This window comes from Mandrillus leucophaeus, unplaced genomic scaffold, assembly GCF_000951045.1.
Source record: "Mandrillus leucophaeus isolate KB7577 unplaced genomic scaffold, Mleu.le_1.0 Scaffold84, whole genome shotgun sequence".
Lineage (NCBI taxonomy): Eukaryota > Metazoa > Chordata > Mammalia > Primates > Cercopithecidae > Mandrillus > Mandrillus leucophaeus.
In genome coordinates, this window is record NW_012109141.1 from 5,862,805 (window position 1) to 5,887,147 (window position 24,343).

Below are 24,343 nucleotides of genomic sequence, written 5' to 3' on the forward strand. Positions count from 1 at the left end.
TTCTGGCAGCCTAGGTTTCTCCTGGTTTCTGAACAATGATGCCACGTCTTTCTGTGGTTGTTTTAGTCAGTGGTTCACAACCTGTTTGGCACCAGGGACAGGTTTCATGGAAGACAATTTTTCCATGTCTTTCATGGAAGACAATTTTTCCAGGGGGTTGGTGGGGGCTGGGGGACAGTTTAGGGATGATTCAAGCATATTACATTTATTGTGCACTTTATTCCTACTATTATTACATTGTAGTACATAATGAAATAATTATACAACTCACCATAATGTAGAATCAGTGGGAGCCCTGAGGTGGTTTTACAGCAACTAGATGGTCCCATCTGGGGGTGATGGGAGACAGTGACAGATCATCAGGCATTAGAGTCTCATAAGGAGCCCACAGCCTGGATCCCTTTCATGTGTAGTTCACAATAGGGTTGGTGCTCCTATGAGAATCTAATGCCGCCACTGATCTGACAGGAGGTGGAGCTCAGGTAGTAATGCCAGCCATGGGGAACAACTGTAAATAAACACAGATGAAGCTTTGCTCCCTTGTCTACTGCTGCTCACCTCCTCCTATGCAGCCTGGTTTCTAACAGGCCACAGACCAGCACTGGTTCATGCCCTGGTTGTTGGGAACTGCTAGTTTTAGTCATCCCATTGCCATGGCCAATATTGCTTTGGTGTGACTACATCTGCCCCCAGCCTAAAGCTGCACCCAGAGAAAGGGAGAAGCTGTCATTCACTTGTTTCCAGACCTGACTTTCCCCCACAAATGACTTGCTTTTTTCGGAGACCCAGGGACTTGTTTGTTTTTGTATTTTGTCCAGTGTTAGATAAATGGATGTGCTTTGGTCAAGAACAGGCCGAGGTAAATAGCCTGCATAACTCAGCAGGATTGGAGTGCAGGCACACAATTCCATGCATTATGTAAACACAGCTATGTAGTCATAACATGGGAAGGTTCATCACCTGGCTCGGAGCCACTACTGTTTGCAAAAGGTAAACTGCCCTGCTGACACTGTGCATATGGCATGCCCAGAGGAAGAAAGAGAGCCAGAGTAGTCTTTGCAAAATATCTTCATTTTGCAGTCAAACACTGGGGAGTTAGGACACAGGTCGGGCTTGTACCTAGGCAGACAGTGAAGCCACTGACTCTGTAAAGGAGAGCCGGTTGTCTGAAGACAGGCAGCAGGGAGCCAGAAACCAGCTTGGGCTGAAAGGGAGAGAGTTATGCTGCTGACCCTGAAAGGGAGAGCCAGCCATGCAGCTGTGAGTGGGAGCGGCAGGAGTCACAGAGGCTGCTGAGAAGATCACAGCTGGAGCAAGCAGCCGAGATAAAGGTGGACAATGTAAGTAAGCTGCTGATGAGACAGACAGTGTGAGAGAGCTGCTGAATAAAGCCATGTGTCATCTACCTGTCATTTCTTGAGTGTTCTTCCAGCTCCCTAACCCCAACCACTCACTCCCCTTGAACCTCAGCTGGGGCTTGAACCTGACATCCAGAGTTTCTATATGTCATCTGTGGGAGAATTATACTGTCAGAGGATCACTGTTGTGTACAGAAAATGAAAACACAAAGTGGTATTTTAAGACTATAATGCCAGACCTGGGCTTAAAACCCTGTCATTGACTCTCATCACTTATAGTTTAATTCAGTTTTTATGACCTCTTTTCCTACACTCCAGTCACAACAGATCTCTTTCAGATCCTTGATCACACTGAATTGTTTCTATCTCATTTTTATTGGTAATGGTTTTTAAATTTTTTTCTTTCTTCTTGGAATTATCTTTCTTTATATCACTGAATTTGTTAAGGACTGACTTATTTTTTCAGTTGAGTCTTAGCCTACTCATATCTATAGCTGTTATCCATTAATTCTGTATTATATTATCCTATTTTTTTAAAAGATGCATTTATTATATATTTACATTGTTTTATGTTATTAAGAAGTGAAGATCAATGATAGACTAGAGCACCATCTTTCCAATACTGCATCCCCAGTGCATGGCCCAGTGCCACATTCATGGTAAGGGCTCCATAAACATGTCTGATGATGATGATGAGTTGGAGTTCCATACCAGGCCAACGGATAGGCCATGTTTTGACAGTTCACAGAACAACTCAAGGAATGAAGTTTGCCTTGAAATTCACAGCTCACAGTAGAAGCCAAATGATTTTTAATGAGGCAGTCTGTAAGATAAATAGGAGTTAGCATTTTCTTTAGCTCTGAGCACTGCCGTGGAGTGCCTGTGATTGCCTCTGTAGGGTAAGGAGTGGGCAAGGTAGCAAAAAACAAGAGAATATAAAATAAGGAGGAAGGGCTGTTTCACATGCCTCCTAGAGATGACCCTTTTTCTTCATTTGGCTGACACATTACCGCCACTGGTTTGGCCATTCAACTATCATCTTTGCAGAGAAGTTTTATCTGAGCTCCAAATTAGGTAAAATGCTCTTCCTTCAGCAATCTGTGACTACTTCTCCATCTGTACCTGCTATATTGAATTGAAGTTATTTGTGTATTTGTGTCTTTTCCACTAGAATGCAAGCTTTTTCGGGGCAAGACTCTGTCTCACGCATCTTTGAATTCCCAACCAGGAGTGGAATGCCTAGCATAGAGCAGACACTCCATGCCCATCTGTGTCCAAATTACCAATCCTTATAGTGAGGTTAGAGTACTAGAGTGTGTCTATTTTTTTTTTGAATAAAAGATAGCTGAGTCCAGAGATAAGATAACGCTTCTTGACAATTTTTCCTGTTTCATTTGTAAGTAAAAATAAAGCAAGCTGTACTGGCTAGAGAGTTCCAACTAGTATATGTCACTAACCAGCAGGCAGGAACTCTGACCAGGCATCCAAAGAAGATATAATATGCTCAGCCCATCAAAATTTTACTCACAAACTAAATATCATGGGCTCACATTTTTACAACCGGCAGTTCCTCATTAAGTTAGGCTTAACATTATTGCCAAAGTCATAATCATAGTTATAACACAAACATACCAGTAAGACTTTAGAATTCAAATAATTGCATATAATTAGATTGAGAAGTATTATACTGGCTGTTTTATGATAGCATATATCACATAATCTTTAGAGATATATAACAATTTTAAAATTCATCTACTCATGAGAAAACCAAATATCCATGAGCTAGTAAGTGATGGGACAGAAACTTTAACTTGTATTCTCTGGCAGTAAGTCTATATTAATATATGGAATACTTCAATGGGTATGGTAGCTCATGTCTGTAATCCCAGAACTTTGGGAAGTCAAGGCAGGAGGATTGTTTGAGATCAAGAGTTTGAGACCAGCAACATAGCAAGACCAATGTCTATTTATATTTTAAATATTTTTAAAATTATATATATGTGTGTTATATATATATTATATATATAGAGAGAGAGAGAATGGTTCCTAGACAGTTTTACAAACTCCAATTTTAAATGGTTACTAGTTAATATTCATAACTAATAGTAATAAATGCTAGTTATTGTCAAATAATCTATTTTTCAAAAAGAAATTAGAACAATATATTACATAAAATAAAATTCCACAAATTCATTACATTATCGAGGAAAACTTACTCCATGTATGACCAATGAGAAATTAAAATCTTTACCGAGCATTCTACCAGTAAGCAACACTGTTCTACAACTCTGAGTTTTGATCACGAATCCTTTGCATCACTATAAAATACCTAGCTGTGTTTTGATATTATCATGAAAGATATACTTAGCATCATTTTGGGGTTATGCTTTACATTCTTTTAATTCTTAGGAAATTGATACTTTATTCCTACTGTTTATGCCTTATCTCTACACATCGGCATATTCAAGGATCCTTTTCTTAAGGAGCTTACAAAACAGCAAATGCCATATACGTTAACAATATCGTTAGCACTGTTAAAGGCAGCCCCTTAAATTTTATCTAGTAAATATTGTTCACAGTTTACATCAAGTAACAAATGCATAATGAACCTGAATAGAGAGAAAATACCTACTCAGCACCTTAGAAAATGATTTGGTTGAGTTATGAGTCATCTCATTTTGCAAAGTAGCAATAAAAATGGGTCTTTGATTTTGCAGAGGTACCACTGGCATTTACAACAGATAATTAAAATAAAGGAGAAAAATAACCTCTGCATTTTATCAGAAAAGGGCATTTTTCCCAAGCCATTAATTTTTGCCACTGCAGATTTCATCTATCAAAGAAATATCTCCACAAGTCCTCAAGGGCCCAGTTATTCCCCAGGGACTCCCAGGACTGTGACTTACCTTATGAAAGTTTCTGAAATAAGCTGCCTTTTCATCTGGAAATTTTTCTAACCTTCTGGGTCCTTTGCTAGAAGCCTTCTTGAAAACCAACCAGCATCGTCTGAAAATCTGAAAGCAAATAAAAGAATCCCATTATTCATATTTTTAAATGAGTTTATGACATCAGGAGTTTATTCATCAATTTTTTAAGTGCACTTCACAGAGAGGAACTGTTTTTGATTGACAAGCACGTTCTTAATTAAGATTACAGTTTTTTTTTAAATACGGTATTTCATGTAAAATTTTTTCTGAAAAGATTTTGTTTTGAGGTTTTCACTGTGCTGGCTGGTTTTAGTAGTCTTTAACATAACGAAAGCATCTGAATATCAATATCATATAAATTACTTATCACCATCCTAGTGACAGACAATGTGTCCATCTTCCATGCTAGGGCAACAGCAGGTTAATAAAGTTAAGTGAAGCACTTACATAATATTCAATTTTCTATCTTTGAAAAAAATCACATTTGAAAATTTACTTGTAGAATTTTAGATTTTTAAAAATAGATGTTCATTAATAATGTTAAACAGAAAGAAATATATTTTTATTATGAGCACATCTGTCTCAGACTTTCTAACTTTTGTAATAGGAAGTATTTACAAAATACTTATGTGCAATAAATTAAAATCTATATACATATTTAATCCTCATAATGAAATGAGATAAAGATAAAATAGGCATTACTTTCATGTCAAGATAGTTTGTGCCAATGTCAGGATTTGAACACACACAATCTGAATCTTAAGCTTTGATTTAAAAAAAACAAAATTACTAATTACACTAACACCATAATTTCTGAACCTTGCCTTTATTTTATAGGACTGATTACTATTGGACCTGTAGATTGTTCATTATCTGTTTTCCACCATATCACACTCTCTCAACAGGTATGTTTGAAGACAAGGTAATAAAATAAATCTTTTTTTCCAGTAATTGAAGAAGTCTAAAAATGCAAATTGGCCACAACTTTTAAATTTCAAAGTTTAGTGTATTCTTTGCTGGTGGATAATTTCTTTACGCCCATAAGGAAATCGATAGAAGGAAACTTCTGAAATCTAGATCACAATATTTCTCTTCTATGTCTTCATCTAAATTGCAAAGTTGTCACATTATGTTTGGTGTTTTTTTTTATTTTATTTTATTTTTTTTTTTACAAATATAGTCCAGATAATATAATTCCTTTGAAGTGTGCATTGCTTATTATTCACTAGAAGAGTCTTTTCCATGTTAAAAGGCATTCTTGCAACTATCACATAAAGGCCTCTCATTATAAAAGTAGAACAACCAAGCATACACATACTTTGATTTTACTCTTTCTTTCTTACATCCTCTTCAGGAGCCTTGAAAAGCATGTGTAGGATAATCCTGAGCCTCCTGCACACATGAACATGCCTCTCCTCTGCCTGGATCAAACACCTCCTAACCATGCACCTGAAAATTATGAACTAAATTACTCCTTTAGAGCTCCTGGTGTTCTTTCTACATACAGCTCCTGTAGTTCACACATAATATTGTAGTTATGTGCTTATTTGGCCCCTCACTGATCCTCACCCCCAGAGTGAAATGTATTTAAAAAACAGATGATTAGAATATGATCAGCATATGGTTTATTTAGCTTTAATTAACTTAATTCTACATAGATTTATTTAGTGCTGTAGAATTCTGCTTTTGGACTTAAATGAAGTAATTACATTTCAAGTGGTAACAGATTTTGGAAATGCAAACATCTGAGAAGAGACAGTTTGGTACGGTGGAAACTTAATAGAACTCTAGAATCAAACAGACATAGGTTTACATTATGGCCATGCCACTTACTAGCTGTGCAACCTTACACAAATTACTTAATGTCTTAGCTAATAAAGAAGAGTACCTCATGAAACAGAGGGAGGATTTATCAAGATGGGCTTATGTTCTAATACACAGAATACTCTCCACAAGGCTCAGCCATTTCTCAAGCTCCTTTTTCTTATAGAGTAGATACAATTTTCTGCACAAGACAAAGCCATATGAGGGGACACTTTTTTCCTAATGATATACAATTCTAATAAATATTCAGCTTCAGAATATTCAGATGTAAATATTTTGCAACCAGAAAAATTAGAGCACCATATAATTTTTTTAAAAAATAGAAAGCATATTAATTATCTCCCAAGTATAGATAGTGAAACTACGAATATTGGACTTGGAATTCCAGCTCAGTCCCTTGCTGGAGCCACATAACTTTGGGCAAGACATTTATCTCTCTGAGCTTGTGTCCTTAAATTAGCTTGAAGACAATTAAGTGTCAAGTGTTGAAAAATTAAGTATATGAAGCTCATGCCGCAGTGCATAGAAGGTAGTCAATATGCACAGGGTATTTTAATACAAAATGGATAAAATGCTCTTAGCAACAGACCTTGTTCAGCACACCTATAACCATTGTTGGTATTTACATGTACTGTAAAAATTATTGCTTGCCTCAATATAGTTTTAAAGATTTCAAATGATTTTCATAATTATGAGAATTATGTTATATATAATATCAATAAAACCATTTATTCCATTGAATACACATATGAGTTCCTGCTATATTTCACAGTAGTTTGGAATATTTGTTAAGCAATATAACTCTTTATATTGACATTCACTAATATGCGACTGAAAAGAAAGGAACAAAAAATTGGCATCAAATTTGGTTTTCCTAAAATTGCTGTCTTCACTATACAGCATGAAATAATTTTTGGGCAGGATAAATCATTTCACTCAGTCTTTAGTACAATTCATACCTTTGTATTAGAATGCAGGATATTATATTGTAATACCAAAAAACATAGATTTTAGTCACAAAAATTTAATTTTTAGTGTAGTTTCTGCTATTCATTAAACAACTTCACTTGCAGAAGTTAAATTAAGATCAATATACCGCATGCAGATGCTCTTTGAGGATTACAAGACATAGCCTGAAGAAAGCATCTAGCATGTAAATTTGAAAAGTAATCCACAAACTCTTACCTGAAACTCTCGGGTTTCTGATACTGCCATGACTGAACTGCGTCCCCACAGAATTCATCTACTGATGCCCTACCTCCCAAGGTGCTAGTATCTGGAGATGGGGACTTTGGGAAGTAAGTAGGGTTAGATGGTCATGAAGGTTGGGCTTTGATAATGGGATTAGTGCTCTTACAAGAAGATACAGGAGAGAACTTGCTTTCTCTTTCTCTCTTCTTACTCAGAAGAGGTCACGTGAACACACAGTGAGAATATGGCCATGTGCAAGCCAGGAAGAAATCCTTCACCAGAACCCAACAGGGCTGGCACCCTCATCTCAAACTTGCAACCTCCAAAACTGTGAAAAAAAATAGATTTCTGTGGTTCAAGCCACCATGTATATGATATTTTGTTACAGAAGCTGGAACTGACTAAGATACTTTCAGATATCTTTTTTTAAAACTAGCAGTGATGGTAGGATAGTGCTGGTTGTGGTAGTTGTCAGTGTAATAATATCGGGGAAGTAAAAAACAGTTACATGAATCTACGATTTGAGAGACTGCTAACAGAAAAAGAATATTATCTGCAAAGTGGGATGTATAGAGATTATCAATATTTGATCTTTTAGCTATTCATTAATGGATTTGGAGTCTTAATTGGGATGTAAAATTGAGGCTCAAATCCCTAGTAATATAGTTGTTGTCTTTTTGTACAGAGCAATGCTTTCCCCTGTACTCTGTCACTTCGTTACTCATAGCTTGGGAACAATCTTGATGTTAAATGAAACCTTACAATATTTGTGGAAATATGTAAATACACATACTTGCCGACTGTAATTCCCCATCTGATGTTACCGTAGTTATTTTCTATTAAACAGTGAGCTAAACATGAGCCAGAAGGCATAAGTATTTCTATTTAGGCACTCAATATTGTTTTAAAATAAACCTAATAGATAATAAGGAGGAAATAGATTTAATATTTTTGACAACGTCTTATCTCTTTGCTATTACATTAAGAAAGGCAACCACGCAGAGACAAGACTGATTTTTATAGATTCTATGTAGCAAACCATTCACCAAGTTGAGGTCCTTAGTTATTATTATTTTTTATCTTGTAATAAGTTTAGGTTTATAAACAGTTGTCAAAACGGTGGAGTTCCTGTATACTCCATACAGCTTCCTCTAATATTAGCATCATATATAGCAATGGTAAGTTTTCAAAACGAATGCACTAATATTGGTCAAATATTATTAACTAAAGATTCTGCTCAGATTTTGCCAGATTTTTCTCATCCTGTTCTGTTTCAAGATCTAACACAGGATACCAAGTTGCATGTAGTTGTTCTGTCTCCTTAGTCTCCTCTGATATGTGACACTTTGTTTTTCGTGACCTAAACAGTTTGGAAGTCTAATGGTTAGGTATGTTGTACAATGTTCTTCATTTCTGTTTGTCTTAATTAAGTTACGTTTGTTTTGAAAGTCTAATAAAAATCTCATCAAATAATGAAAGCATACACTTTTATTAGGAAATATGAATTCATCATGGCTATGGACTAGTTATATTTTGATCAGATTCTGGCTGAATTTAAACTTAAAGTAGCAAAAAAAAAATTAATAAATGCAGAGTTCCATCTTCTACCCCTCTTTGGACACAGTTTTTTAAAGTATTTTGCTTTTTAATGGAGTAAAATAATAAAAAGGGCACTGGTGTGGAGAATTTGCAAGTGTCATTCTGTGTCAATGTAAAAATCAAATTAAGCATGAGTCAGCACACCAAAAGCCGCCTCCGTACCAGAAGTATAAAATAAGCAGAAGTATAAGGAGATCACCTTTTTGTGCTCTTCATCAAACCAGATTTTATTAGTGCATTAGGATCTGCTTTAGGCCCTATAACTGATGCCTTATGTGAGAGTGCTGGAGACATTCCAGGACTGAACAGCAGAAATGACTGCCTGAGACCAGGAAATCACTCCTTGGAGAAAAAAGAATAATAAAGGAATAGGTTTTATTTTGCTTGTAAATGAAAGATACAAATTCTTTGAGTACATGAAAGAGCACCACATAAATGAAATGCGGTACCTTATTTTTATTTGCATCCCATGAGAATGGGACATAAATTAATGACCTCCATTAGCAGTAGGTGGGAGGAGATGGGGTAGTCTCTTCAGGTACTACTTGGCTCTTCAAGGGCATCTCAAGGTACAGAGACTATTTGGCTGGTTAACAACAGAACCTATTGCTTACAAGAAAACGTACCTTCCCAGTGTCTGTCTTAAAGCAGATGACATTCCTGCCTTCCCCATCATTTCAGGATGCTGTACCACTTTATCCTGGGGGATTAACTGATTTCACTTTCTCATTCAAAACTATTTCCTAAACATGTCAGTTATTTCATCATAACAGGCTCCTAGGTGCCCCTCCGATTCTCATATAGAAAATTCCATGTTGTTGCTAGGACTCCAGGAATTCCCAGGATCACAGCTGGTCCACACCTTCAGCTTTCCACTGTGTTAACCAGCCAGCCAGCATGCCATAATTGAATACCTTCTTAATCCCCTTCCACTTGATGAAAACCATTTTATCGCATAGCAAATCTCTTTTCCTTAGTTCTTTCTCCTTTTCAAGGTGATTTTACACAAAGGATATCCTGTTTCCATTTAAGACTCACTGTGAAGTAGGTGGCAGATTTCTTGGCTTCAGTTCATAGCCATAATTACGTTATTTAGCTAGAACTCATTCACAAGCTCTGCCTTAACCAGAAGTTGGATTTAATGGGCCTGTTTTATCACAAACTGTTGACCTTATGAACCCTGCACTTCAAGTAGGATTTTTGGTTAGAAACTCGGAAGAATTTTCAATTATAGAAGTTGTCAAACCTGAGAGTCCATTGCTCTAAAGGGGGTGTTAGAAAGTTTGTTCCTTGAGATTTAAAAAATTATAGAAGGAAGTGTCATAGCTGGAGTGGCTAAGTTTGTGTTCCCTTCTGAAAGCAAGATACCATATGAATGACATCTTGGGGAATAAGATTTAATTATTTATAACTGTGTATCAGACGAACACATTAAGACAACAAATAAACAAACAAGCAAAGCCCATCCAGAACAGTTATTTACAGGTTTACGTTATGAGTAATTCCAGCTACTTGGTCTTAAGTGTTTGCCCTTTGACAAAATGTGTGTAGTACCATTGAAAGACACACTTGGTTTGTGTAAAAAAGTAGTCAATGCACAGGATTAACTTTAATGCGCTGATGAGTTTAGCTATCTTTTCAATAGAAAAACGAGTTTTGCTCTATCTTAATACTAGCTTATATTTAATGGCTGTTAGATAGATAGATAGATAGATAGATAGATAGATAGATAGATAGATAGATCGATCGATCCACAGATAGATACACAGATAAATATAATGCTACAATCCCTCTTATTCATTCATTCATTTATTCAAAAAGTACTTGACAGTTCTACATTATCTGGATAGAGTAATAAAAAAGAATTTAAACAAATAAAATACTAACAAAAACCAAGTTTCTGCCCGGATGAAAACAAAGTTCCAGCTGCATGAAACTACCATTTCAATATGGTACATGGGTGGACAGTAAATAAATAAGCACATTTGTAAATTGTGTGTGTGTGCGTGTTGTTTTTGTTTTGCTATGTGCTATGGAGAGAATTATGCACAAGGATGCAGAAGGGAACATTGGGTGTGGTGAGGAAAGGCTCAATCCCCAAGGAGACTTTTAGGAGCAGCATTAGAGAACATGAAAGAATGAGTGATGCAGACATCTGAGGAAAGAGCCTTTCAGTCAGAGAGAATTGCACACGCAAATACCCTGATGTGGGAGCTTCTGAACTGCTTCAAGAGCTGCAAGGGGCCAGTGTGGAGGGCAGGGAATCAGAACAAGGTGGCTGGAGTTCAGAGAGACAGGGACAAGTCAGGTCTAGAAGGGATCTTGGCTTTTACTCTCTGATGCCATTAAAAGCTCTAAGCAGTGAGAGAACACAATAGAACTTAAATCTTAACAAAAAGGAACTGATGTAACTATATTAATATCAAAGTCTACTTTAAGGCAAAATGTATTATTAGAGATGGAGACACCTTGGAATGATCAGAGGTTAATTCAACAGAATGTGTAAACTCTTCTGAATTTATATGCATTCATGAATGTAGCCTCAGAATTGTAAATCAGAATTGACAAAAACCGACATGGCCAAGATAATGTGTTTTCTTTGTTTGTTTGTTTAAAATGTCAGTATCTACTAGAATGATCATATACAAATCAGGAAAGATACCCAGTATCTGAGCAAAAATATTTATCAAATTGATTAAATAAACCTCTGCAGAACGCAGTACCCAATGATTGCATAATATAAATTATTTTCAAGCTCACACAGAACATGAGAGAAACTGATTATATATTTGGTTACAAACCAGAAAATTCAAAGGACTCAAATAAGATTAACAAGATGGGAAGACTTGCTATATAGAATACCAAGACCAATTAGAAGATACAGTAATTAAGACGCTGCAGAATCAGACAAATACAAATAGATCAGTGGAACAGAACCGTCAGTAAACACATATATGGATATCTGATTTATGACAAAGGGAACACTTCAAAGCAATGGCAAAAGACTTTTTAATAAATAGCTCTGGGAGAGTTGGATAAATATTTTGAAAACAAAGTGAAAATTGATCTTTTCCTGACATGAATGATATCCCAAAATTAGTGGTAGGTGTATTCTTTTTTACTTAATGTAATAAAAGACTACACCTATTTAAAAAAACTGCTACAATGCCCACTCAACAGGACTTTTGCTCTTTAAAGCATATTACTCTTCTCCAAAATGGTGACACTTACATTTTCAGTCTTAGGAATCAGGTGGATCCTTAATATTCATGTGAAAGGTCCAGTAATTAAAGCTTTTTGAAGAAAATATGTTAATTAGTATGTCAGTGATTTCAAAGTAGGGAAAAATAAGACACAAAACATTACTGTAAGAGAAACTAAGAAGCTGAAATAAGAATATAAATTTTTATATATTAGGAAAGAATTATCAGAGAATCAAAAACCAAGGAATTGATTAGAAGATACTTGTCACACACATAACTGTCAAATGGGTACATATCCAGAATACGTAAAGAATCCAAAAGAAGACAGACAATCCAGTTTTAAAAACAGCAAGATACTTGAGCAGGTGCTTATAAAAAGGAGCTGTATAAATGGCCAATAGACTTATACAAAATGCTCAATCTCATTCGCACTTAGGAAAACCTGAAGTAAAAGCACAATGAGATATCAATTCATTTCCAACAAAACGGAGAAAAAAATAAAAATACTGATAATATCAAGTGTTGGTAAGGATATGGAGCAATGGAAGTCTCACATTCTACTGGAGAGAGAGTGCACTGGATGACTTTAGGAGACACATACCCGGAATCTAGCAATTCTGCTAACAATTTACGTAGACTCCAGCAATTCTACTCCTGGTTATCAACTCAACAGAAATATCTGTACATTGCACAAGAAGAATGGCCATTATAGCATTATTCACGTAAGTCTCAAATGCAAAAGTTGTGATTGATGTATACAGTTGAACACTAGGCAGCCATCAAAGAAATTCATGAACGATGGTTATGTACAACCTCACAGGCAAATCTCAAAAACATTATGTTGAAGAAAATAATCCAGACACAAAAGAAAGCGTGATGCAAGGCTTATTTCTATAAATTCCTCAAATTGCCAAAATTCAGCTACACTGTTCAAAGATGCATACTTAGGTGACTAGTGTATAAAGAGTGAGAAAGTGGCTTCCATCGTAATCAGCACAGCGGTTCATTTAGTGGGAGGTCCTGGTGTGAATGGGAAGGAAATGTGTTAGGATTGGGGTTCCTTCTCGGCTGCTAACAAAGTTCTGTTTCTTGATCTGGTTGGCATGTACACTAGTATTTGCTTTAAACTCTCCATTTAGTCATTTTAGTCTCCATTTGTGTCATTTTCTCTACGGGTGCCTTCATTACAATTTTTTTAAGTTTAAAAATGTCACATGTTGAAGTTTATGCAGATGTTATGAGACCCATTTTGGTTTTCTCCTTATTTTTGCTCCCTATTTGTAAGAAAAAGTGATATAGGAACAGACAGAGACAGAGGAATCGATCCTTTGCTAGGATTTTCAAGGACAGCAGAAGGCAGTTCCTGCTACATGTGCTACAAAAGGTGTTATGACAAGCCACTCATGAGACTGAACTTTGTAAAGGAGCAGGTAGACATCAAACAGCTTTTGGTTAAGATGCAGGCATCCCAGAAGTACTGACATCTAAGGGGGTCAAGTTTCTAAGGAGCCCCAACATCTTTAGTTTATCTGTTAAAACAAATAAGCAAATGACTGAATTTTCCATTGGAGTCTGCAGTGAATATGAAAGTGGTTGTTCTGGGGCTTCTGATGGGAGACAAGCTGGGATTCTACCTAGGAAAGAGTGTTAAATCCATACCTGTTGAGCACAGAGACACTGTGCCGGGGGCTTCACACACAAGGTCAGGCAATCCTGGCCACAGCCCGGAATGGTAAGTAGGTCTAATCCACTTAAGTCAAGTAATTTGGCAAAGATCACAAAACCAAGGGGTGCTACGAAAACTCTAATGCATTTGTTTGTCTGCAAAGCGTCTGTTTTCAGCCCATCTCTGTGGCCCGCCCTGTTTCCACATCATAATATCTCTAATCTAAACTGTGATGTACCAGCGGTGGTAATTAAGCATACACTTCAACAATGGACGCACAGACAGAAGGCCATGATTTATCTCTCTTTATTCTTGTGTGGAATAATGAACTTATTTTCAATACTTAGTCTTTAGAATAGACTTAGCGTATGCACAACTGTTATGGATTTCATTATAATTTGACTTTGTTCTCCAGTCAATGTTTTATTATCTTTCCTGGTAACCTATTAATTGACTTATGATCAGGCACAGCAATTATTTTCCCATCTGCAGGACCATAGGCATTCAAAAATACGTTTGGGATGAATAGGGATGAAGAAATTGGTATTTTAAAATCACAATGTTAAATCTTAAAATATTACGGTTTTTAATCTTAATTTTTATCTCCTCTTTTTGTTAAAATGACATATAATACCAAAAAGCCAATGAAAGAATATTTTAAAATTCCACTACTATCCAGAGAAAAATATTGCTAGCATTTTGATAGACAGCCTTCTAAAATTAGCGCACCGTATCTCTGTGCACACACGCATGCACGCACACACACACACACACATTTTCTATATGAATACAGCTTTTCAGAGTTCCACTTTCATAACTCATTCATTCAGCAAACATCTTATGAATATTTGCTATTTTCCAGGTACACTTCCAGTTGCTTAGCGTCAAGTAGTGAATGAAATGAACAAGAACATCTGCCATCCTTGTCTTCATGACATTCACCTCTCAGTACAGACACAAAGACAAAGTAAAAAATAACTGAATAACATGCAGATTATCATAAAGAACAACCAGTATGAAGAAAATTAAGAGAATGGGAAGTGGAAGTCCTAGAGGAAGTAATCCTCTTATTCACGTAGCAAATGTTCTGAACTTCATGCCTTATCAATAAATACACATGTATAATATCATTTTAATGGTAACTTATGGATGTATTTATGTATTAAATATTTCCAAACAGACTCCTATGGAAAAACATTTATTAACACAAATTTTGTTGATATTGTCACTACAAAATATAGAGTAAACATAGATAATATAAATTTATATGTTTAGTATAATTCTTGCTATATTAAAATTCATCTTTAATATAGTATATTTAAGATGTTTACCTATTTATTAATATATTTCCAAATGTCCTAAACCAAGTTCTTAAAACATGGAGATTTATTTTTCTGAAACACTCTGAGCTCTGACATCTTGATTAATATATAAAAATCCCTAAGTATTTTTCTGCTTTACTTGTCCACAAGACAGTGAATTTCTAAAGTGTAGAAACTGTGTCCTTTCAATTTTTGTCCAGTAAATCCTCACTATGTTCCAGGAAAGTGATTTTTTAAAATCATCTCCTAATTTATATAACAATCATCCAACAAACAATTTGCTCAGCAAAATGTAGGTGGAAATCTACTTGCCTTTCTTGAACATGATTGGGCTTGCCTGAATAGCCAAGTATGTGAACTGGGGTAATGCACTGCACAACTATTTTTTATTTATGGGGACTTCAATACATTTTAGAAGTGATTTTCGAAACACAGGAACATTAACAATCAATCTGGAAAATTCAAAATGTAAATACATCTTTGGAAAGAGTGAAACATTAAAAACAATACACATATTTTAAAATCAGTTTTGCTGAGAGTGAAACTTTGGTGTTTGTTTAAATATATGAATTTCCTAAAAGCCACTGGCATAAGATGAAAAATAACAGTGATTTTCTTTATGTAGCCACTGAAGACTTTCCATTACTTTAACTGTGTAGTGCTTCTAATCTATACACAGTCTTTACCTTTTTTACTGACATATCCTCCTGGATTCCCTGAGCAGAGGAACCTTAGTATTTTACACCGTATGTATCCATTCTTTTTCTAATTCTTGTTTGTATTTCAGATATTTATCAGTATAAATATTACCTGCCTTACTTTTAAGTCAATGATTTATGACTACATGATAATCAAGATATTTATTAAATAAAAGGCAGTTGTTGAAAATTAAAACCCCTATATCTTGTTGATTGCAGAACACCACATTTCAAAAATACACAGCACTGTTTTCTTCAAACCGTGGAATTCAAATACAAAAATATTAAGCCAGTGATTATTAGATAGCCCAGGCACAAGCTTCACAATGCCTAAAATGTACTTGAAATATTATGCATAGATTTTTTGTACCTGTTTTATTTTCTTAGAGAAATGAATTTATAACTTCAACTCATTCTCAAAGGAATCATTTTCTGTCCATACACTAATTACTATATCTTTACAACAGAAGAAAAGCATTCTTTAAAAATTCAACTTCATGCTTTCACTAATAATGCTTTCTTCCTTTCTACTGCTTTGATTAAATTAGTATATTTTTTAAAGTACAGTAAATGTTACTTCCTGTAAATAAATTAAGATTAAAAAAAACTCCAGCCTGGGCAACATGGTGAAACCCTGTCTCTACTAAAAACACAAAAATTAGCCGGGCATGGTGGCGCACGCCCGTAATCCCAGCGACTCAGGAGGCTGAGGCAGGAGAATCGCCTGAACCCCGGAGACAGTGGTTTCAGTGAGCCAAGATCGTGCCTCTGCACTCCACACTGGGTGAGGGAGTGAGCCTCTGTCTCAAACAAAACAGAAACAGAAACAAAAAAACAAAACAAACAAATAGAAAAACCTAAGAAAAGAAACTGTCAACAAGTATTAGGGAAAACAAAATGATGTAACTTGTTCTCATATACATGAAGTAAAATAACTCTTAGCTCTCCGCCGGGAGTGGTGGCTCACGCCTGTAATCTCAGCACTTTGGGAGGCCGAGGCGGGTGGATCAGGAGGTGAGAAGATCGAGACCATCCTGGCTAACAGGGTGAAACCCCGTCTCTACTAAAAATACAAAAAACTAGCCCGGCGAGGTGGCGGCGCCTGTAGTCCCAGCTACTCGGGAGGCTGAGGCAGGAGAATGGCGGGAACCCGGGAGGCGGAGCTTGCAGTGAGCCGAGATTGCGCCACTGCACTCTGGCCTAGGCAGACTCCGTATCAAAAAAAAAAAAAAAAAAAAAATTAAACTCTTAGCTCTCCAAATACTTCATAATTTTCTTCATATTTTTCTAAAGAAGCTTTCTCAAACTGTGCTTAACACCATTCTATACTGATGTACATGCAGAGTAAAGCAGCCAAGGTTCCATGTATAAATGATTCTGCAAAATGCTGGATTAAACAAAGTTAAATTATTGTTTACTCAGGGAATCTCAAAGCATTTACAATGCATTGACAGGGAGGAAAAATATATATTGTTTCTCAAATTAATTAAATACAGCATCTTTGTTTTTATTCTATGTTTTGTTTTAGTTTTGCTTTATTTTTTTTCCCATGGGTGCTTTTATCTCATCCAGAGTTGTTTAGTATTGGAAAGTATTAAAAATTTTCACCAGTGCTACTTTCCAGGAACATTTTCATATAGGCATTCTTTTGTGTGTCTGAAAATGTATGGAAGGTTGTTGTTTACATATATCTAAAAATTATGACTTTGCTTCTTAGTAATAGAATTTTGTAGATGTAGAAGAGGTTGAATTTTAAAACTTTATGTATTAAAGAAATAAATAACCTTAGGTAATCTGTGATTATTTTTTGTCAAAAATGTTTGTAAAATTTTGGATTGACTATGTTTTAATATTCTGAAAATGCAAGATGATTACACTTTATAAACTTAATAAAATTAACATTTCTAAAGTATCATGGCATGTAGGAAGTACATTAAAACTGGATATAGCTATTGTTGTACTCTTACTTATTAATATATCTTTAAGAAATAGTAGCTGTTAGCATTAATTTCCTAGGCTAGATAGGCAAAAATAAATAAATAAAAAAAAATTCTCCTCCATGTTTTCTTAGATAAATCTAATAAATAAGTTCATTCAAATAAAAAATGTACTTTGTTTCATTAAGTTCTACAGACTATGAGTGCTTCAAGATCTGATTTCCTGATGGTAAAATGAGTGTCTATCTTGCATAGGCATCAATTTTCCTTAAGGAACCTCAAGTAAAGATCTTTAACAAACTCTCACTTCATTAACAAACCACTTGATGAGTTGAGATACAAACTGCTTTATGGAAATTGCCACCAAAAAGTGTGGATGCAACTACTGTACCCAAATTAAGCCACTCAATTTTTAAAAATTAAATGCCTAATCAAGAACTAGGAAAGGACTGGATAAATGGGTTAATGGATTACAAACTTTAAAACTTAAGTTTCACGATAAGAATTTTTAGAGGGAGCAGAGAATCTGCAACAACCCACCTCATGCATTTTCTCACTGTCTGATTATATCATTATGGTAGTAAGATTGCCTCATCCTACAACTACTAATGTAATAATAAAATGCATGTCTAATTTGCATAGGCCTATCATACAACTTCCTTTAAATATGGCAGCTCCCATAAGAAGTACTGTGGCTACAATAATGATATTCCACATTATACAGCATTTTTTCTAAAAAAAAGTTTCATGCATTTTGGCAAATAGCTAAATGCATCCAAGAGGCAAGTCACTCATTAACTAAGTCAGATTTATAACTCCAAGTAGCATCAACTTAAGGCATGTTAGAGGTAGAAATTCTTAAGTAAACTGAAGCTTATACAATTTTAAATTCTTAAACAAAATGCTTAAGGTCATAAATAAAATCAAAATTTAAAAGCAGCCATATAGGTCAAGGAATATACCAGACTGGTTGAGTGACTGCATATTTCAGGTTGGCTTGTATTCAATGTCTCAGCTTTTCAAGCTACAAGTCTCTAAGCTGTAAGATCTGCAGCTGTCATTAAAATATCTACAGTTCTATGGCTTTTATATGCTTAGCCAAACAGACTGTATGCTGCTGCAATACATCCATCCATTATGGGTCTTCCTTTGTACAAAATTGCAAGTCAGGATATGGTTCACAGCCTGCTGAATTCTCTGAAATAAATGCAGTGGCTCTCTATAATGTGAAGCCCAAAATGTTTTTCTCCACCTGTGAGTTTATTAGAAATACCTAAGAATATAAGAGCAACTGAAAAAGACAAGTCAACTATAAAAAGATGCCCCCTGTTCACAATAGCAAGATATAGAATCAACCTAAGTGTCCCTCAATGGACAACTGGATTTTAAAATATGATATATAGATACAATGGAATATTATTTCGCCATAAAAAAATAAAATCATGTCATTTATAACAACATGGATGCAACTGGGTGTTATCATGTTAAATGAAATAAGCCAGAGACAGAAAGACAAATATTGCACATTCTCACTTCTATGTGGGAGCTAGAAAAGTGGATCTCATGGAAAGAGAGTAGAATGATGGTTACCAGAGGCTACGAAGGGAGTATGGATGAGGGGGGATGAAGAGAGGTTGGTTTTAACGAGTACAAACATAGTTAGATAGAAGGAATAAGTTTTGATGTTAGATAGCAGAGTAGGGTGACTATAGCTAATAGCAATTAACATAGTTGGGATAATTGTCTGCTCCAAATCTCGTGTTAAAATGTAATCTGCACTGTTGGAGGTGAGGCCTGCTGGGAGGTGACTGGATCATGGGGGTGGATTTGTCATGAATGGTTTAGTAACATTCTCTTGGTGCCATCCTTGTGATAGTGAATGAATTCTCCTGAGATCTCGTTGTTTAAAAATGTGTGCCTGGCTGGACGCGGTGGCTCATGCCTGTAATCCCAGCACTTTGGGAGGCCGAGATGAACAGATCATGAGGTCAGGAGTTTGAGACCAGTCTGGCCAACATGGTGAAACCCCGTCTCTACTAAAAATACAAAAATTACCCGGGCGTGGTGGTGCACACCTGTAATCCCTGCTACTCGGGAGGCTGAGGCAAGAGAATTACTTGAACACAGGAGGCAGAGGTTGCAGTGAGCCAAGATCACCCCATTGCACTGCAGCCTGGCAACAGAGTAAGACTCCGTCTCAAAAAACAAACAAAAAAACAAAAAAAGGACATGCCCCCTGACCCAACTATCTCTCTGGTTCCCGCTTTTTCCACCTGAAGACATGCCTGCTCCCACTTCACCTTCCACCATGAATCAGAGCTCCCAGACGCCTCCCCGGAAGCAGATGCTGTCATGCTTTCTGTACAGCCTGAAGAACCGTGAGCGAATTAAACCTCTTATGAATTACCCAGTCTCGGGTATTTCTTTATAGTAATGCAAGAACAGCCTAACACAGCAATGTATGATATATTTCAAAACAGCTAGAAGAGAGGACTTAAAATGTTCCCAACAAATAGGAATGATAAATACTCAAGGTGATGGCTACTCCAAATACCCTGACTTGATCATTATATATGCCATGCATGTAACAAAATATCACAGGTACCCCATTAATATGCAAAATATTATGTATCAATAAAAAAGCAGCCTCTGTTTTAAGAGACACCAAGCAGTCCACAGTGATAAAAAGGAAAAGAGCATATAACTTGGACTGTGTAATACGATTGTATTTTCTTATTTACAAATCTAAATATATTTATTTTATAGGTAGTACCTCACAAACTGTAAGAACTCATATCTCTGCTCAAAGGGTTGGTTTTATTTAAGTGTTTTAAAATGTTTTGTTGGCCATTCCGGGTTATGGAATCTATGACTGAAAACAGCAGAGGTAGAGAGTGAGAGGTTCGGGAAGAGAGGACGCAGACACACGCTATCATTTTATGTATATGACACTAGTCATTTATATTTATATTTAAATTTTTATTTATACATACATGTATATGTATATATATTCTCAATTTTAGTTTACCCTTTTTTTTTTTTTTTGAGATGGAGTTTCGCTCTTGTTGTCCAAGCTGAAGTGCAATGGCACGATCTCGGCTCACCACAACCTCAACCTCCCGGGTTCAAGTGATTCTTCTGCCTCAGCCTCCAGAGTAGCTGGGATTACAGGCATGCGCCACCACGCCTGGCTAATTTCATATGTTTATCAGAGACGGGGTTTCTTGATGTTTTAAACATATTTTTATGTATCCTGACCTGCCTTATTAATAAACATTAAAGTATAAATGTCTTATTAATAAACATATAAAGTACAAATAATAAATAATTTTAAAACATACAGAAAAGTACAAAATTATAACAGGGAATACTACTTAGGACTTTTTATGTTTACCTTATATTTTTGCTCTTTTACAAAACAAAACATTACACAAATGATCGAAAACACCTTTATATCCACCACTTATTTTCCCTTTCCTCAACCAAAAAGAGTCACTATCCTAAAAGGTAATTTGCATCTTTCAAAGAAAGGACTAATATTTCTACTAGAATTTTATACCTTCATTAGCAACATTTATTACTGTTTTTATATTGTAATTTTTGCATTAATAGTATAAAACATGATGTATACAATTTTAACTTCTAAGATTGAGCTTTTTTCATGTTGATATGAATTATTAAATCTATTTTAGTTTCAAATCTGTTAACAGGTAGATGTGTTAAACAGTTTTCCCGATTTTGCAGCTTGACTTTTCACTTTTTTATAATTTAATTTTTCATGTAGAAGATTTAATTTTATTTTAGTAAACTGTGTCAGTTATTTCTTCTTTGAATTTCTTACTTCTAACTGCTTAAGAGGAATGATTCTCATCTTGAAGTAGTTACTGAAATATCTGAACTCTTCACCAACTCATTTTCTTGTTTATTGTTTCCCTTTTCAATATATTTTACTCTTTTCTGGCTTTATAATGGAATAATACAATTTCTTAGATTGCCTCTCTTTTTCCCTCAGCAGCCTCTAAAACCTTCCCACTCCATACAAATACGTTTGGTTACCCACACATAGCTCTCTACCTTTCTTTTCATGTATGCTACTAAATCTAATAGAACCTCACTTAAAAAAATATGGTTTTAGTAGCTTCCCAGCTGATTTCCTGCCTTCAAGTTTGTTTTACTTCAATCCAATTTATAAACTATTGTCATATTAAATGTCCTAACACACAGATGTGGCCGTGTATTTCTTTGGATCAAAAAACAAAAACAAAACAAAAATGAAACAAACAAAAACAACAAAACTTTCAATGCTTTGCCATTTCCCATTGCTTATAAAAGAAAATTTGAATTCTAAAGCTTACCCTTCAAGAACCGTCATGAACTAACCCCAAAGTCATGTGGAACATTTGTCTCTTTCTCTATGAAATCCTCTCCTCAAATTGGACTGGTTTAGTCATTATTACCCCTTGAATATATTTGCTTCCATTTCTTTGCTTGCATTATTTCTTCCTGAAATTCCCTTATTTTTAAAAAGTACATGTTTTATAATGTTTTCCCTTATCATTTGTTCTTTGTTGTCTTTGAAATTAATCTCATCCACAAAACAACATAATTAGGCTACATTATTATCATTTTGTTTCACATGAAGAAATCGAGGTGCAGAAATATTTTTTTAAAGGTAGTAATGGAGATACAAGAATCAAGCCCTGAAAGTCTAGCTTCAGGGCTTGGATTTAGAATTACAAAATTATACTCCCTCATACATTATACACTTGAGTCTTAAGCAATATATTAATGTATTGGTTTAAAACTTGGGAAAACTTACAACATCAAGGAAAACAGGTTGACTTTCTTCAAAAATGAGAACTTGGACTTGGGGGAAAAAAGAATGGAAAAAACAAAGAGGTGTAGTGGAAATGAGAGGTTGTATACGTTTGTCTGTTTTTTTCATCCTTGTTTCTTTGTGAAGTCACCTTTGTGTGGGAAAGGTCTTCTCTCTTTATCTTGCCTCATACTTATCCCTTGTCACTTGTTCTCTGTTCACCTGCCTGAGAGTGAAGTGTATCCAAACTCCCTAAAAGAAAGTCCTTGTTCTCATAATGGAAACCAGTCTTGAAGGAGAATCACCCATTTATTCTGGCACACTGAAAATTTCAGCACAATTGCAACTTTTCATGTCTGAAAGCCCAAGTGACAGCCCAAAATAAAAGTAAATCGAAAGGAGGGTAAAGAAAGAAAAAGGGTTTACAACTTACCTTCCTCCTTCTAAGACCTAGGGAATCTAAGGCCATTACGGGGTCTGTTTGGGATTAAACCAATGAAGAACTCTCTACTTCATGTACTTAGTTATCAATAGATTTTTGTCCCAAAGCAGACTCCTTTGAAAATACCCCTTTGGACAATCGTTCTATCCTTTCATTTGAAGAAGACAAATCAACTGCGATAAGAAGTATGTTTTAAAATCAAGAGTAAAAGAAATGTCAAGATGTAAACTAAATGATGTCTGAGACCATGGCACCTTGCAGCCTTAGGAACTAATCCACTCTGGGTGTATGAACAGAAGCTTTTCATCTCATTGCATGAACAATCCATGAAAGCTTCAGAGGCTCGAAAGCCTGTGGAAGAAATAGTTTCAAGAATGACTGATTTCAAATGTACAAAGCTCCCTTGAAATGAAACATCTTAAGCAAGTGTTTTTACTCAGAAAAAAAAAAAAAAATCAATCTCTGAAACTGCAAAATGTAGTGTTTCTTTCCTACTTGATATTTTAATTTTTATTTTTCTCCCAAATTTAATTTTGTGTAGCGCTACATAACTGGACTTGGAGGGCTTCTATATTTGTTTTAATGTTATTTTAATTTTGTGGTTCAACCTAACTTTTTCTCTTGGGTCAACATTTTGGTCATCACTTTCATAGGGTAGCAGCAACAGTCTTGACTTTCAGTAATAATAACTAACATCTTAATTTCTTCTGTTTCCCACCATTGTAAAGTGACTTACAAACATTAACATAGTTTAAGCCACACCCAAATCCATCAAGGCAGGCAATATCATGATCCCTGCTTACAAAATGGGACAGTCAGGCAGAAAACAGAAGTAGCTTAAAGTTTGGCATAATACTAAATTATTGTTATAGTTTGCTAAGTTGGTTTCCAATTTAAGCTTTCTCTTCTCCAAACTGTTCTGTAAACCACAATAATCATACTATTGCTTTTGTAATTTCATGGCACCTTTGAGAGCGTCCAGTTGTCTAGCAGGTAAATTCTAACTGCCTAAATTCCACACACAAGGCCATCCACACCATCTCCATTCTGCCTTTTTGGACTAACTTCCACTTCTTTTTACTCATACTAAGCTCTAGGGACTCACAACTACTTGCCAACTCCCTTTCTTTTTAAAATTATTTATGTATCTATTTATTTATGTTTGAGACAGAGTCTGTCACAGTCAGCTCCCTTTCTTTTGCTTTCCAGGTATCCTGATAGCTGGCCATTACTTTTTCCTATCAATACAGAGTATTCAAGGAAGGAATTGTTTCGCAGATCAAGCTGTACTGTTCATTGTAATGCCTATGGGTTCCATTTTCCTATGCTCTATTTGCCACAAACATGACCATTATCATAC

General features: G+C 35.5%; 1 protein-coding gene across 1 annotated transcript in view; it reads right to left on the reverse strand.

Moving 5' to 3' along the window:
* DOK6 (docking protein 6) overlaps window positions 1-24,343 on the reverse strand; it is a 432,942-nt gene that overhangs the window by 277,442 nt on the left and 131,157 nt on the right. The window contains exon 2 of the mRNA XM_011968352.1: window positions 4,265-4,372. Coding sequence (XP_011823742.1) covers window positions 4,265-4,372 — 108 coding nt within the window. The remainder of the gene's footprint in view (window positions 1-4,264; window positions 4,373-24,343) is intronic.